Source organism: Elaeis guineensis, chromosome 3 (genome assembly GCF_000442705.2).
Source record: "Elaeis guineensis isolate ETL-2024a chromosome 3, EG11, whole genome shotgun sequence".
Taxonomy (NCBI): Eukaryota; Viridiplantae; Streptophyta; class Magnoliopsida; order Arecales; family Arecaceae; genus Elaeis; species Elaeis guineensis.
The window spans coordinates 103579748-103597004 of record NC_025995.2 but is presented as its reverse complement, the minus strand read 5'-3'; the positions used below and the strand labels follow the sequence as shown (position 1 = coordinate 103597004).

General features: G+C 37.4%; 1 protein-coding gene across 6 annotated transcripts in view; it reads left to right on the top strand.

Moving 5' to 3' along the window:
* The first annotated feature begins 2018 nt into the window (after positions 1 to 2018).
* The window catches only part of LOC105041310 (uncharacterized), a 44714-nt gene continuing 29475 nt past the window's right edge, over positions 2019 to 17257 (top strand). For 2 of the 6 annotated variants that reach the window (XM_073254186.1, XM_010918226.3), the window contains exons 1-6: positions 2023 to 2388; positions 4267 to 4357; positions 4477 to 4561; positions 4726 to 4810; positions 6933 to 7002; positions 11098 to 11167. In XM_073254186.1, the coding sequence (XP_073110287.1) occupies positions 2255 to 2388; positions 4267 to 4357; positions 4477 to 4561; positions 4726 to 4810; positions 6933 to 7002; positions 11098 to 11167 (535 nt within the window). In that variant the 5' untranslated portion in view covers positions 2023 to 2254. Of the gene's footprint in view, positions 2389 to 4259; positions 4358 to 4476; positions 4562 to 4725; positions 4811 to 6932; positions 7003 to 11097; positions 11168 to 17257 lie in introns of all 6 variants that reach the window. The other 4 variants (XR_012139889.1, XR_012139888.1, XR_012139887.1 and 1 more) reach the window with 4 other exon arrangements.

The following is a 17257-nucleotide window of genomic DNA, read 5'->3' as shown; positions in this document are numbered from 1 at the left end:
CCAATGGCTGTTATCGTTCCCAACTTTGAATAGGACTCTTTTATGCGATCCGACGGTCAGAACTTCATCAGAACCCAGATCCAACGGCTGACATTTGATCCGACCCTGATAAGGATTATCACTCTAATTTTTTAGCAGATTTAGATGGTCCAAAGCTGATCCGAAGGCCAAGAATATTCCTAAGGAGATTAATACGATTTCTAAGGGTTTTAGGACTCCTTTTCCTACCAAAAAATTATGAAAAATTTATCTATAAATAGGAGGTCCGGGAATAAGCTTTGAGAGCAGAAAAATTGAATAAAAATTATAAAAAAAATAATAAAATAATAAAATAATTTTAAGGACCCAAAAAAAAGAAGGAGAAAAGTCGGTTCGTTCTACGGAGTACGACAGAAGACGGAGAGGTCATCAATCATCTTCCCGACGAGGCTTGGCTGATCAACTTCAGATCCTTGTTACAGTTTTATTTTTATTTTATTTTATTATTTCTTTTAATTTTCTTATACTTGAATTTCAATTTCAATTAATGCAAAATTTATTTTCCTGCACTTTAAATTCCTATCTTTTATTTTTTACACGTAGATGCTAGGATCTAATTAGTAGATCTTAGTACCAATTTATTTTTATATTTTTTAAATTTTTATTATTTATTTTTATTGCAAGTAGATGCTAGGATCTAGTTAGTAGATCTTAGTACCCGATTTATTTTTCGCACTTTTAATTTTTATTTTCCGACTTAAATTGCTTTCTCCAAAATTTTTTTTTTGTAAAATCAAAGATTTCAAATCAAAATCCTGCTTTCTCTGTGGATTCGATCCGACTCACTACTTTTTATATATTTTTAATTTTTATTGAAGTCGGAATTTGATTGATAATCACAATGTTCTAACGACAGCATCTTGATCCTATCACCTATGATGCTCATAAACATTTGGTTCCTACTCATAATCGGAGACTTGAATATGATATCAATTTTGATACTGAGCCCATCCTTATTTATCATGTATTTGATGTTGTTCAAGATAACCCTCTTGATAGTATATTGGGTAAGAGACTGTCCATCCTTAGTTAGGATAATGAGAGGTAATACCATAATGTGGTCCGAAAAAATATCCATATAAAGATGGATATTGCATATGAGAATACTTCTCAAGATATGACCATTAGGATGATACATCTGAATCATTTATAGAAAAAGAAGGATCATGATATATACTTTAGCTATTTGATGTTCCAACGGATCCTATTCTGATAATGATGATGACCTAGTTTGCTCAGATTCTCACCTACTTCTCAAAACATCTTACTCCATCCACACCATAAACTTCGGATATATCAAAGTCAATGTTTCTCAGTTATTCTCAGCTCTTCATGAAAATACTTCAAAATATCTGCAGTTTGTGTGCTACATCCTACAATAATTCTTCTTCTCTTTCTTTTATAGGTCAACAACTCCTCCTCATCTTGATATTTAGATTCAGATCTAGCTCTATAGTTTTGATCCTATGCAGCATGGATGAAATATATTTCTTCGGAACTAATCCGATATACTTCGTCACCCTCTCCATCTTGACCATTATGATCAACAGTACTCCCCCGCTCATTTTTATTCCCAAAATACCCCTCCACGTCATGCCCGCCTCTCTGCGGTCTTCTCTCGGGCGCGAACCGCTCCCACCGTTCAGATCTGTGGTGATCCCCATCGGCAAACTGGGGGACTGGCACTGGCAGTCCGCGTCGAAGAAACGCCGCCGCATGTTGCTGTTAAGAACCACGCAGCCGATCCGAGGCTCAATAATATCTGCGGAGCAGCACTGCTGCAGCCAAATGCTATCCTCCACCTCGTGAGGTACGTCTTCCCAGATGCCGCCACGAAGAGGCCCGCCGACGCTTAACATGCTCCGCGGGACCACTGGACCCCACAGCTGGTCCCACCTCGAAAGTTAGCTGTTGCCTGTTGTTGGCGTGAAAGCATAAGCAATACCCCTCTGGTGAGCTTTTAACATAAAATAAGGGAAAAAAAATATCCCGTTGCCAAATACCGTACGGACCCCAGAGGAAGAACCGTTTCCCCACGGCCGTTCCACCAGCCGTTGTCCGAGAGAGAGAGAGAGAGAGAGAGAGAGGGGTGAGAAGTCTTTTGGACGAGAAGGGAGCTGCTCTGATAGAGTACGAGCGAGAGAAAGAAGAGGAAAGGAGGACGAGAGGAAGAGAGAGCGCGGTAATAGCGAGCCAGAGAAGGAGGTTCGAGGCGATGGAACGCCGGAAGGCGATGACATGGGCAAGAGTGGGGAAATCGGCGCAGGCGGTCGCGGCGCATGGGCTGCTCTTCTGCTTCACACTTTTCTTGGCCCTCAAGATCGACGGTCGCTTCTCCTATTCTTGGTGGTCGGTTTGCCGTCCTCTCTTCCTTTGTTCCCCCTTCTTTGTCGGTTTCTAATCGTTCAGAATCAGCTTTTGTTTTCGTTGATTTTGGAGGATAAATCATTCTAATTCTTGGAAAACTTCTGATTCTTGAATTGTTAGTAGGCTTGAAACAAGACTTGGGTTATGAATTCGCGGATAAAGGCCAGTTGCGGGTGGGGGATGATGGGAATCGGTTTCTTCTTTCAGGAATATTGTCTCCGATGAGTGCCATGTGCTTTATAAACCCTCAATTTAGTGATATGTCAGTTGGATTGGATGTCTCGGAGCTGGGTTCTTTGCACTGAGTCTGGTTTTGGTTGTGAAGGAATTTTAGGTTTAGGGTAGAGTGCCTTTAGTGTTTGTTAGGTCATACTTAGGATAGGAAGGAATTTATTGCCTCCTGGCCTTATAATATCTGTTTCTTGGGTGTAGTACTTGCGATCTTGGCTCGCTATTAGTTCTGATTGAGGAACGAATTCATTGTTCCGCCATTCTATTTCCCCTACCCCAGTTTAAGTCATGATATCGTAGTTTCGCTTTTTGTTTCACTGACATTCTTGTGCTTTTATTTTATTCTGTATACTTATTAGTTCTAATTTGATTTGTTTTTCTTTTTCCTTACGAATTACATAATCCCTATTGATAGGTTCTCCGGCCTCTTTTGTTCGGTCTACTCATTTCTTGCGTTTTGCCATTTACCTATGTATATACATTCAAGGATCGCGATCCCTTCATTGCCCAAGACTACACAGATGTGCACGTCCCAAGATTTAACCCACACGACCCGCCATATTACAAAAAAATTAGATCTGCACCCCAGAAGCCCATTAATTGTTTTTTTTTTGGATTGTTGTCGTATCTCTCCATTATTTATCGGATAATTAGATTGCGTTGGGATATCTTGTGGCCATCATTATTTATCAGATCTTCATCTGCCTTTTTTTTCTTGAAAAAGAAAAAAAAAAACTTACATCAAACACACACGCACGCACACACACTTTGTTTTGATGGACTGATATTTATACCTTGATCATGCAAAGGTTTCTCCATGACTTTATTACACCTTTCATTTTTGCTGTCACCTAACAATATGGAAGGTCAATTGAGGGCAATGGTGAGGGTTGATGTAGGGCAACAAGCCAACGGCAAAGGTCTGCAGGGAAGGATGGATGCCTAGACATCTGGAGGACGAAGAGGGTGAATGCAGAGGGGCAGGTGGAGGTGGAAGAGGATAATAGAGGAGGAGGAGAAGGAGAAAAATTAAAGGAGAAAGGAGGATTGGAGCAAGAGGATCGATAGGAGGTGCAATAAAGGGAAATTAAGGTCTAAACTAATTAATAAGTCATGATATACACAGAATTGAGAGAACCATAGTTGGTCATTTGTTGTTGGTATCTCTCTAAAATATTAGATGAAGAGGAAGAATCACAGGAGTGTATTTTTTACAAATGGGAACTTTTCCTGATGTCCCAAGGCTCTACATCTATTAGGATTTCCGGTATTTGGTTGAAGTTCCTTATCCTGTGATTGTGTTGGGTACATGGATATTTTTCGCTTCAAATCATTCTTATATCTGTATCATAGTCATAGGCATATAAGCATCAGTTCATTCTAAAAATGCTATGTAGACATAGTCATGAATTCTTCAGTAGCATTTCCATCTTACTGCCTTTATCACCACTTTCAACATTTGTTGGCCAGAACATCTTTAGATTTATTGTTTCTTATTCTTGTTTTGGTTTCAATGTGCTGTGAGTAATTGAATGTATTTATTATCCTTTTGTTTCAGAGAAGTGCAGAATGTAGTATTTTATACATGTTAATCACCAAATCTCTCTCTCTCTCTCTCTAAGTATGCAGGATAGTTTTTGTCCCTCTTTGGTTGTTTCATGCTGTTGTTGCGCGTGGAAGGTTCTCCTTACCTGCTCCATCATTACCTCATGATCGTCATGTATGGTTTGCTAACAAGTTCTTGCTGGAAGATTATTACTATTATGAAGTATATTGTGCAATTAGCTGATAAACTTGTATCAATGCACTAATAAAAATAGTCTTCCTCTTATTGTACAGTGGGCACCTTGCCATTCTATCGTTGCAACGCCCTTGTTAATTGCATTTGAGCTGCTTCTTTGTATTTACCTCCAGAACATCAGTAGTAAGTGATATCAACATGTGATAAATTAGACAGTTAGTAGTACCATTTGGCATACTAAACCATGTTTATTCCAGTTCAAAACATGCATTAATCATTAATTTTTCAAAGTTAAGTTTCATTCTTTTACCTTTTTCTCATTTTTTTAATAAAGGGTTTACATGCAGATCATGCGGATCCAGCTATTAACTTGAAGATTGTTTTTCTGCCCCTTTTGGCCTTTGAAGTAATCATTCTTGTAGACAATTTCAGGTAGATAATTCCAACTTGATGGGAAATCTATATCCATATTCATCTGTTATTTGCATTTTAAGCTTCAATTCATTTCGGCCCATTTAATCAGAGATGCTAAATCAACCCCCCAATGTGGCATTGGTTATGGAGCATAAATCTAATTAAGGATCCACAAAAGTGTAGAATTTTGCAACTAAATATCAACTTGTTGCCAAGGCCTTCATGCTAACATTCATCCTATAATTACTAGCTCTTGTGGTTGTTGGATAGTGAGGGACCTAGTCCACTGTCTCAAAAAGCATGTACATGCAAATACTTGCATGTAAGGGTGTCAATGTTTGACTCATCTCATTGTGGGCTGGGTCTTGGGTCATGCAGAACAGTTAGCATAGGAATCATGTCAGACAGCTTGACCCAAAATTTATGTGGGATATGTTGTGGAGAGGAGAGGTTAAAGCTTTGACTTGACAATTGGCACCACTAATTAAGGGTTGTTAACATGCCCAAAAATGTAATATATAGGCTTCATCGTATTTGCCCATTATGGTTAGGGTTTTGACTAGTTTTGGGTCTTGAGAATTGCATTGTTAGCCAAGGATTATTAATAAGTGCGAAAGCCTTTGGAATCATTTACTTAGTTTTATCCTAGGCTTTTGGTAATTCTTAGGGGCTTACTATATAATAAATAAAGTATTTTTATCCTAGTATTTGACGATCTGATTTCTAGAATCTCTGGGCTTTTCATTGCATATCTTTATGTAAAGTTCTGTTATGTCATCCTTCAGCTCCTGAAAACCTCTCTTTTGCCATCACTGAGACCTCTGCCCCTTAATGTATCACATGTGATTCTCCAACGAATGCTTGTTCATGATCTACAGCTACAGCACTGACAATGAGTTGTGAATTTGTGATGGTGATCTGAACATGGAGAAGGTAGATGGCCTTTGCTAGCCAAACTTGACATGACTTGGTTTTTGATGGAAACTCTTGTTTTTTGTAATTTTATTTGTTGTATTTTCGTCAGAATATATATTTTTTAAATTCATTGCCTTGTCATTTCCTTATGTGTTGCATCTTACTTCTCTTCCTTTTTCAGTTTTTGAGTTTTAGGATATGCATGTTGACTCAAAAGGTCACGTCAGATTGGATATGAAATTTCTGGTACGAATAATCACTTTGGGTTATGAAAAAGGCCTTTTAATGAGTTTGGGCATGAGGCTTTGATTAAATAATGGGTTGGATCCACTGGACCTGGCAACAATGTAGCCACAGACAGGTTTGATACCTTAAAGGGAAAAGAAGATTGTGGGTTCAGATCACGCCCATGATTAATCTTGTTGGTATATGTTGTTGACCTGACTGAACCCATTGGTAACGCATCTTCTGCATGCATACACATGATGAACAAAGACTAATCTTGTTGCTCTAAACTGTTGAACTCCCAGCCTATTGGCAGCTCAACTACTGCATGCGTACACACAATGAACGAGAGAGAGAGAGAGAGAAACTAACTGACAAAATCACCAGAATATCAACATTTAACATCAATTAATGTGGTTATATATTAACATCTTTAGGTTTAGACTTGAAGTTTGTTCATCTTCAATTTCAAAATTCCATGACTTTTAACAGCTATCTGTTTGGTATCCATATCTGCTGAATAAAGTGGCCATGGATGTATATACCAATGTCTGCACATATCCAATGCATTTTCAGCCAGATTTATATTTGATTCATGAGGAGAGATGGATGCTATCTTTGAGAATTTACATGGTTCACAGTTGGAGTTTTGCTTATAGAGAGTATCTTAGGACTGACTACATCTGCTATGAAACTTAAACAGGCAATAATCATTATGAAATTGGCACTAGTAAGCTAAAACACCTTGATTTAAAACAAATGAAGAGTATCCCATGTCATAACAATCCTGCAAGGAATCAGCCTTTAAAAGCAGTCAGTCCACCAAAAACTGTCCTAAGTTTAGATCCTAAACCCATTCTTGCACTTAAACAAGAGATGCTAATTCTTTTTCAGCATTAATTTAAGTGGAACTTTTACAATTGTTAGTTGATTTTCTTTATTGGACTGAAATTAATTGATTTTCTCCTTTTTCTGGAATTGTTCTTTACCCTATATACAGAATGTGTAGGGCTTTAATGCCAGGAGATGAGGAAAGCATGAGTGATGAAGCTATATGGGAGACACTTCCTGTACGTTAACTTTGTTGGTTGTTGACATAGATAAACTTGTCATGATGATATCTTTTCATATAAGGTTTTGTTGATGCCATGATCTTGCGTTACTCATTTTGTTATTGTTTCTTCGTTTCTTTCAGTGCTTTTATTATAACAGTAACATATATTAGATAATATTTAGTATTCGCTAAAGCATGACGAATATGTTCAATTTGGTCATGCATAAGCTTGAAAAGTGTTCTTTTCAATAAAAATTCTAACATGGGCTGCCATTTTAAAGTACGCATCTTCTTAATCATACTTGTTTATTCTTGGTTTACATTCTTGGCCTTGACCTGACATGATTTAATTGTTTAATTGATTAGACTTGGTTTGTAAGCATCTAAGTTGCTATGGCAGCTAGAAATTCCTGATGCTCCATAGTTCTTTTTACATATTCTAAAATATAGAATTTTAGGTGTCATGGCTATTAGGGGCTAAGATGCTGTTTGAAAACCTTTCTTTGGTCTTAGCCTAAGTTTATTTTGGATTCAAATACTTCATAACATATGGCATGCTGTTTATTTTGGATTCAAATAGTTCATAACATATGACATGGTCTAAAGTCTAAACTCATGCTTTCAGGAGATCTAAAATCTAATGAAGAAAAGGATTTTATGATGTTGCGATTCCATGCCAGCTAGCATTTCCATTTCTATGCAGCTAGACTGGACATAGTCATGATGCTCCATTTCTGTGAACATTACAAGCCGTTTTGGCATTTTCTACTTTTCCATTTTTTTTTTTTTGTTACATATTTTGTTTTTATTAGGGTGTGGTGGAAGGATGTGGGAGTTAAGATGGGAAGGAAAGGGACTTTTTCATATTTATTGTACATGCATTCCATCATGATTATTTTGTCTTTTAATGCCAGCATAACAATGTCCTAAACATTGTTATTGCGTGGGTGATCCTGCAAAATAAAGTGCAAACAATCATTTGATGAAAGAATTTCCTTTTTCTCTCCCTTTCTCACTAGCTGCATCATTCTTTATCGTTGCATATCTTCATTTGCTTATTCCTTGTTTTAATATTCTTGACCGTCTTTATTTAGTTTGTTCTGTTTTTTCTTATTTTCTTAGCATTCATGCATCGTGATCCTCTGTTTTTCTATTGGTTTGCTAACTTGCACCTATCCAAAATCCTCCAGCAAAGAAGATGCATCATTGCTCGTTACCTAGATTTTGGTGTAGTTAGTATCTCAATCCATTATATTTGTTTCCAAGGGAATGGATGGTTTCCCTATTTCGTTGAAGGGTCAATTCATCGCAGGAGATTAACAATAAGTTAGTTCGGGCATATGACAAATTTTGGCTAGCACATAATGATTTAATATGAAGATTGAAAATGACAAGTGATGAAAAATAATATAGATGGTAGAGTCACTAAATCATGACTTTCATATCACCAAGTTACCTAATTTAACCAAGCAGTCCATATACAGACTAATCTATACCTGCCATAAATTAAAAAGGAAGCTCTTTTAAGTAGATCTTTACACTGTGATTTAATCTTAAAAAAGCAGAGTATTATTTTCATTTATACAAGTTTTAACGCTGAAAATTGTGAAAAAACCTAACATTGCTGTAAATCAATTCTATTGCTTCTGAACAAATAAGCCGAACCAAATGCACGAGGTCATCTTAGTGTTGCTAAAACATTATATTATGCTAGCAACTTTGAAAAGACAAGCTATCAGTATGCATGTGATGCATTTCATGGCCGTGTCTTGTCCTTTTTTAGTTAATGTTCTACTTCAAAATATCTTTTCTGTGTCTATTATATTTAAAAACCAAGAAACTATGATGAAGTGGATGTGTATTGGTGTAATTCACAAATGCATATCAATTCACAAACATCTTCAATTCACCTATTTTGCTCCTTTTGATTAGAGAAATTGTCTGCCTCTTTATTTTATTATAAAATAATCCCCTGGATATGAAAAGTGGTTTTCTTGACTCTTAAACAGTCCCACATGGCTCCTGTATTTCCTTTATTAGAATTAATTTGACTAAATATTGATATTGAGCTTGACGTCAACCAAGGTTGACACTTCTAGTGGCTATAAGCTTGCCAACACATTGCGCATTGGATCTAAGCATAGCAGATCAAAATTAACTTTGAAAAATTTATGCAAAAATATTTGGTATAGATTCAAAAAACCAAATGATTCATCAAGTTCAACAATGTCAAATGAGTACTACTGTTTCTTAATTTGCAATTTTGTTTAATAAATACTAATTAATTTACAATTTATGGATATTTTTGTCAAAGTATATATTGACATAGAACAAGGTGAGACAATATTTTTTATGTAGACTAACAATTTGTTGATTCTGCCCATACTCCAGTATGGGAGAAAAGTCTTGTTTGAAATTCATTATTCAGGTGGAAAAATCATCATCTTCCGTTTGAAATTCATTATTCAGGTTGAAAAATCATGATCTTTGACATGAGAAAAGCTTTTCTAGAACAAAAGGAAAATTTCAAATTTGCTCAAATGTGCATACAAATTATAACATGCTTATGTTGATTTTGCAGAACTTTATATATGTGATTTAAGCAATGGTCCATGAAGAATATCATCCTAGAAATATCACATTGTGATATCATGTGTTGATGTACTCCATATATCTGGAATTGTGGGTGATACATTACCAAAAAGAAGTGATGATCTCTGAAATGCCCATCATTTTCCTCCTTTTTTCTCTTATATTCTGTAGTCTCTTCTCTTCAAAGTTTTAAGCTTATCATCATCATAATTCAAGCCTTTTCCCATGCAAATGGAGTCCAATAAGGCGAAAGCTTCAAGTAGAGAAGACTTGATGGAAGGATTGAGTAGATTTTTTAATGACTTCCTGTCAACTTGATGTCAATTCTTAGAAAAATTGTTGCAAAATTCCCAGCCAAGGCAACTTTCAGCGAGAAAGAACCTGATTTAAAACCTGGATGTCCAATCAGTATGTTGTAAAATTACCTCATGCTTTGTGGTTTATGCTCACAAGACAGAGAAGTGACCCTCTGAAATTGCTCTATACTTGGAAAGAATCTAGATAAACAGAGAAGATAACAAAGTTTGATGTATGTAACTGCTTTCAACTCCATCGCACAGTAAGCTAAGGAGGCAAATTGAATCAGCTCCATTCTCAAGAATTTTTTTAGAAGTTAGTTTATGAAAAGTAAACATTCCGTTTTAGCATGTGTTAGCCTGAAGCAATTTGAATTTTCCCTGTGGCCTGGACTCATCTGGAACCAGCCTAATCTGACCAATTTTACCTAGGCATATGCAGTTCCTCCTTTAAAAGTGAAAACATCCAGATCCTCGTTCTTAGGCTACAATGGTATTGACTGGGGCAGTTATATGTATGCATAGCCCCTAAAATCTTGCAGTTGCTGTTCAAATTTTTTTTTTTTTTTAATTTTTAAACCAACTACTAAAAGTTTCTTTCATATTTACACCTGTGTCAGTCCTTTCATCTAAGTCAACCATACGTTAACAGTAAATAACATGCATGTAGGATTTGAATATCAACATTCATTGCATCTGAAACATGTTACCTTTGAAATACTTAAACACAAATTTGAGAATTGTTAGAGTTTCTTTGACATGTCATTTACTTAATGTAATTACTTTATTCACTATCGAATGATTCTGAGCCCAAACTTTCCATGGCATGGTATTAACTATCAAGTCTAAATATTTTCAAAAAAATTTCCTAGGAAAATATGGTTCTTGTGGAAATGTATAAGCATTATATAAATTTATTCCCAGCAATGGATATCTGACAAATTTTTAATGGATAAATTTTCAACTGAAGAAAATTGTGTTGTTTAAACTCACATGTCTTACTGATTTTTTTCCGCATATGATAGATTTGTTCTCTTGGACTAAGAACAATGTTTTCTTGAACAATCATATTTCAACTAACTTTTTGACTTAATATGCTCTACCGATATGTACTAACTTTCAGTTATAGAATGTTTATGATCCTAATATATTTATATTGCATCCCTTGCTGTTTGTATACTTTCTGAAGCTTATCTGTGCTAAATCAACACTCTGTGTCTCAGCACTTTTGGGTTGCAATCTCCATGGTGTTCCTGATAGCTGCTACAACATTCACACTTCTTAAGCTAAGTGGTAAAATTTTTATCTTCACTGCAGTTTTAGAAGTTGTATTACATGCAACTAATTTAGATGTTTTAATTAATATTTCTCCTACTACTAAGCATTTTCAATTTTTGAATCATAACTTTGATATGGTGTATTTTCAAGAACTTTGAAAATATTCATTTGCTTGTGGCCCTTTCTCATGCATCTCCTTTATAATGGAGTCAACTCGTGGAAAAAATGACTAGTTATCCTGCCTGCTATTGTGTTTCATTTGAGATGCTAATGGGCTGCGTGTTGGTTGGCCTGCCTTTGGTCCTGACCTGGTCCATTTGGTTTAACATCCCCTTAGGCTTGCATAGGCCCAAAATTATAATGAGGCCGGCTCTAGCCCAGCCCACTGCCTAATCCAATTTATATATTACCCAATGTGAGCACATTCATTGAGACACAATACCCAAGCTCATTCCACTAGAATTATCATTCATTATTAATAAAATAATAGCACAAATACTTGATTGTCCAATCTTGATCAAATGTTGATTAGACAAGTGACCTTCATTAGAATCACTGAATCAATGGGCCAAACTCTAGAGAGAAGGGTGCTGGAAGGTTGTAATTGTGGCCTTGTGATGGTCGATGTGGAGGTTGGAGAAGGCAGTGTGGTAGAGCACCACCACCTGTCCCTCGCTGCCTGTTCCTTGTTCTCCATATGACCTCCACCTAGTGGTGTGTTGCATGATTCTTATCGCTTCCGACTGCCTTGTCATTACCAGCTGTGGCTTCTCGCTGTTGCTCCATTGTAATATTTGTTGTTGGTCTCTTTGAAGGATGTTTCATTCATGATGATTATCAGTGCCCGCTGCCCCCACAGTGATTAGCAATGATGATTGGAGAAAAAAGAGGGGAGAGGAAGATCCAGTCTTTGAGTTAGGTCTCTAATAGAATTGAATGGAGGGAGAGAGCCAAGGGGGAGCAAACAGGTTCTGGGGAGTTTTGAGTACTATGGGCTGAGGGTTGGGCTTACGCTAGTTCTGGGCCAACCCAACTCAAGCCCATTGATGTCATGGGCCAAAAATTTATGGCCATGCCCGGACCTATGTTGGCCCAACCTAGCGAGCCTTGGATGTGGCCTAGGCTTATTGTTAACCCTAGGAACCTTACTCAGGTCCAGACAAGGTTGTCAAATTGCCTATGCAAGCTGGCTGATGGGCTCTTTGTATAGCCTAGATGAGCATCTAGGTGCTTAGGCGGCTGCCTCGGGAGGAAAGCTTTTCAAGCTTTTATCATGCATACTTTTAATCTTATGCATAAATAAGCACGTGACAAATATTATATTACTCTCTTTTTATCATGAATCTATTTTTTGTACTTGAAAGGTCCAAAGACTAAAATCCGCATAGAGAGCAATAACAGCAATGCGACCACAATAACAGGCAGCAAGATGTTGAATATAGCTAGGTAGCTAGCACCTAGTAAGAAGAAAAAGGAGGATAGAAGCAGGCTAGAGGCTAGCAAGCAGACCAAAGGGGAAAATTAAGAAAAATGAATGGAATAATGGTTACATGAAGCATACTTGCAACCACCGTGGCTGTTTGCTGCTATGTGTTCTAATCTAGGAAGTATGGTTACCGGTACACGGTACAGATACTTTGTGGTATGGATATGCCGATACAGCTAAAATTGAAAAAATCATGATATAGATACGGCTAGGTATTTTATATTTTTATTAATATTTGAATATATATAATATTCCAATATTACTAAAAATATATGAAAAAATTGAATCATATATATAATATTTGAATATTAATAAAATTAAGTTCTCAAATCTCAACTAAATTTATAAGTATCATCATAAAAAACAAACAAACACGTGCAATTAACGAAAAGAAATAAATTAGCAGTCTAAATAAGTAGAAGAAATCAAAATAGCAAGTCTTGATAATCAAGTGATAATAGTTTCAGCTGCTTCAATCTCTGCATCAAGAACTCCAGCACCGTCAAATGAATCAAATTGATCTCCACCAATGTTTCACATCTTTGTCTCTCCTTTTTGATAATCTTCACTCTTTCTAGACAAAAAAAAAAAAAAAAAGAAAAAGATTGAAACTTGAAAGCAAGAAAGAAGCTGTGAGAGTGAGATACCGAGATACCAACCAGAAGCAAATGCTGAGCAACAGTTGAACGTGAGTGTTTATTCAGAGCACCAGAATGGAAGAGTTGCAGAAGAAACCATGATACGGGTAACGGCTGGACTTGAGTTTGAATTCAGAGTATGAGCATGAACCAAAATCAAAGAGTTGCAGAAGAGGAATAGTCTCTGAAGTCTAAAGAGTTGTGAGCATTTATGGGTTGGGTTAAACGTCGGACATACGAAACCAACGCTGCCTCTGTTTAAACGGTGAGTTTTAATTTTTTTTCTATCTAATTTATCAAAATTGTCACTACCAGTATTCTAGCTGCATCCAAGCCGAACCCAGCTGCATCCAAGCTGTATCAGAGACGTACCCAAATGTTGGAACAAAAAAAAAAACAGGGTGCGCCGGCGGTGCGTATTTTGCTGCATTGAAAATGCACCGACACCGAAAACGTACCTGGTGCTGGTATAGGCCTAAAATAGGCATACTGGTGCTTCATAGGTGTTCTTCAACCCATTGGCGCCTATGAAGTTGGTGGTGGCGTTCGCTACTAAGGTTTGCCAGTACCGACAAAATACTATTATAGCATCGGTATACGGTATGGTAGTGTCAGTATGGCATACTGGTATGGTATCAGTATAGCATGGTACACTTCGTATTGGGTGGTATGGCGAACCATGTACGCTACCATCCATATGTCCCGCATGGGGGCTTAAATAGGAAATGATCATGGGAAAAGAAACCCTAAAGAAGTAGGGTTCAAGCAGGCTTGGTTTAGGCAATTTGTCCCAATTAAGCATCTAGGCTAGCCAACCGCTTTTGACAATACTGGGTCAATCGCACAAAGCAAGGATTTGGATCTCATTGTGTCATGGTGTGTGATGCTTGTATCGTACCATTCTGATGAGAGAATGATACCTGGGATGCAACTGCAACACTAGTTCTCTCATGTCCCAACCATCTTGGTTGGTATCGGCGAGGATGGACTGGGGTAGTCATGTCTTGAGACTTGGTAGATCTGGCATCTTGAGACTCTTTCTTTTATTTTTTCTCTTAGTTCTTGTTGTTAATGCTTCTTTTAGTCCTAGGCCATCCTGATCTATACTAATTAGGATTAAAATGGGATTGGATCCAATATCGGGAGTAACCTTGTTATAGGGCACATTCAAGAATGTCATACCATTCTGATGATAAACATGAACATATGCCATTTCCCACATTAGAGATTTGGTGGGAAAAGAGTGAAACACATGTTCTATCATCTTTATTGACTATTCATAGATCTAATTGGATTGTGATGCAGCTATATATGTTTCTATTCAAGTTCTTTGTAACGCAGCTCTATGCTTAAGTAGAATCTCCTTCAATAATATTTAATTGAAACCAAGGTTCATAGAACTGAAATTGGACCTCATGTCGGCGGTATGGTTTGGCACACTGCTGTATTTAGCCGTATCGGATCCGAATCGACACAACAAAGAATGTGGGGGAGAGGAAGAATCGGAGAGGAAAAGATAGAGAGGGGGGCCGGTGGAGATGCTTGCAATGGCCGCTGGTGGCTCGCTGAGGCTTTTAGAGCTCCCCCTGAGTCCAAATAGACAAAAATAGAGAGAGGGAGGGAGGGTGAGAAACTGATGCAGGGAAAGAGTTTAGAAATCCTTTAACATAGTTTATGCAAAATCAAGACAACCGTTTGAATGCAAAATCAATATATGGGTGCATGTTGCATGCAGCAAACACAGTGGGATTCGACATAGAGATGCGAGAAGAATAACTTCAGAACAAAATTATAAATGATGCGATAAAACCCAACAAAAATCAAATCTAAGATAGAAAACTGAGATGGAGAATTGTACCGTCGAGGGATCTGCAAATAGAATCAGCAAACACAGGCGTAGATCACGAATCATCCCAATTCCTATTGATCAATCCAATATCGTCTCAACCGGAATGCCATCTTGAGAGAGGAACGGAGAAATTTTAGACGAAGGAAAAAGAAACAAAAGACGTAAAAGGTTAAGGGTTAAGGAAGGAGTTGTCACAAAGTAGATGTCGACGACGAATCCCAACAACGAATTGATCGAAAAGATGCTTCAAATCGCAGATCTAGCAGCAGATGTTGATCGAGGAAGTTGTCGATTCGAAGACATACTTGTCTTGGAACAACAGCTCAAACAGCACCCAGCAGCAGACCAACAGATGGTGCTGCTTGCTGTCCGCAGCAGGGAAAACATCCTATCGGAGCGTCGAAAAGTTGAGGTTGGCAGTGCCGACGCCCAGGCAGCGATAAGCAGTAGTGACAAAGAGAGATGAGAGGCCGCCGAACACAGAAAGGCTCGGGGTCACACTAGGCCGCTCGCTGGAGAAGTTTCTTGTAGGTTTCAAATTATTTAAGGGATTGAAACTGAATTCTGCATAAGAGAACTTGAATCGAAGGTAATTAAAAGGAGAATCAGATAAAGGGACTCGCTCCCCAAGGACTCACTCTGAGCGATGCCAATGGTGAAGGAAAGAGAGAACATATCTCACAAAATCTGAAATTTCATTAATCACTGTCCCCCACTACATGATATGCATGTCTTATTAATAGAGTTGCTGACTAACAAATTAACAAAAAGATAAGAACAAGTTGCCGACTAACAAATTAACAAAAAGATAAGAACAAATGGCCAACGTCTCAACAACTATTTAATTTGACCTTATCTACACAATAACTAATTAAAACAGAAAAGTCTAAAAATATCTAAAGTAAACTCGACCCAAAGTCACTTTAAAACTCCGGTGCGGGCTCATTGAGCCAGATGCTTGGCTTATGTCGAAGTTGGCACTGCATGTAGGTTCTGAATGAGGCTTGCTTCGCATCAACTCTCCCCACCTTTGCAAAATTGGACTTCGTCGAACTATGGGAAATGTTTTCTTCATACATTTCTAGATTGAGTCGTTGAAGCTCAGCTTGTGTTTTCCATGTTGCATCCTCGGATCGATACAACCACTTAACCAGAAAACTGCGTTCTCCATCATCTTTTGTCGACGCCATTCGATTGTCAAGGATTGTCTCAATGTCATCTTTTCTCTACAAATGGGTTCTAGAAACAGGAGTTGAAGGTGGCGAAGGAAAAGATGAAATTTGACTTTCAGGGGAATGGAACAATGTAAGGTCCTCAACATTAAAGGTGGGGCTAATTCCCATGTCTGATGGCAATTCCAACAAATAGGCATTAGATCCAATCTTCTTAAGAATTAAATGGACCCATGTTCCTTGCATTCAATTTTCTAATAGCCCCTTGCGGAAGCCTTTCTGGCCTAATTCGAACCATCACCATGTCTCCTTTATTAAATTCAATTTCTCATCGGTGTTTATTGGTGCATCTTTTATAATTTTTATTACTCAAAATTATTTTTCTTTGAATCTTATGATGCAAGTCCGGCATGTGTTGTGCAAATGAGCATGCATGTTCACTTGGGTTATGTTCTATGAGAAGGGGTATCAAGTCGATGGGTTTCTTTGGATTATATCCTGTCACAATTTCAAAAGGACTCATTCCAGTTGTTCAATTAACATAATTGTTATAAGCAAATTTCACTTGTGGTAAAATGAGATCCGAATTTTTAATGTTCTCACCGATAAGACATCTAAGCAGGTTTCCCAAACTCTTATTGACTACCTCTGTTTGTCCGTCAGTTTGTGAGTGATGTGAAGATGAGAAAAGCAGTTTTGTACCCATAGTTTTCTACAGTTTTTCAAAAATAGCTAACAAATCGAACATCCCTATCAGTCACAATTGATTTTGGCAAACCATGAAGACGTACAATTTCAGCCACAAAAAGTTTTTCTACATGAGTAGCATTGGAGGTTTTGCGACAAAAGATGAAATGAGCCATTTTAGAAAATCGATTAACCACAACAAGAATCGAATCATGTTTTCTAATCAGTTTTGGTAGGCCTAAAATCAAAATCCATGCTCAAGTCTTGCCGAGG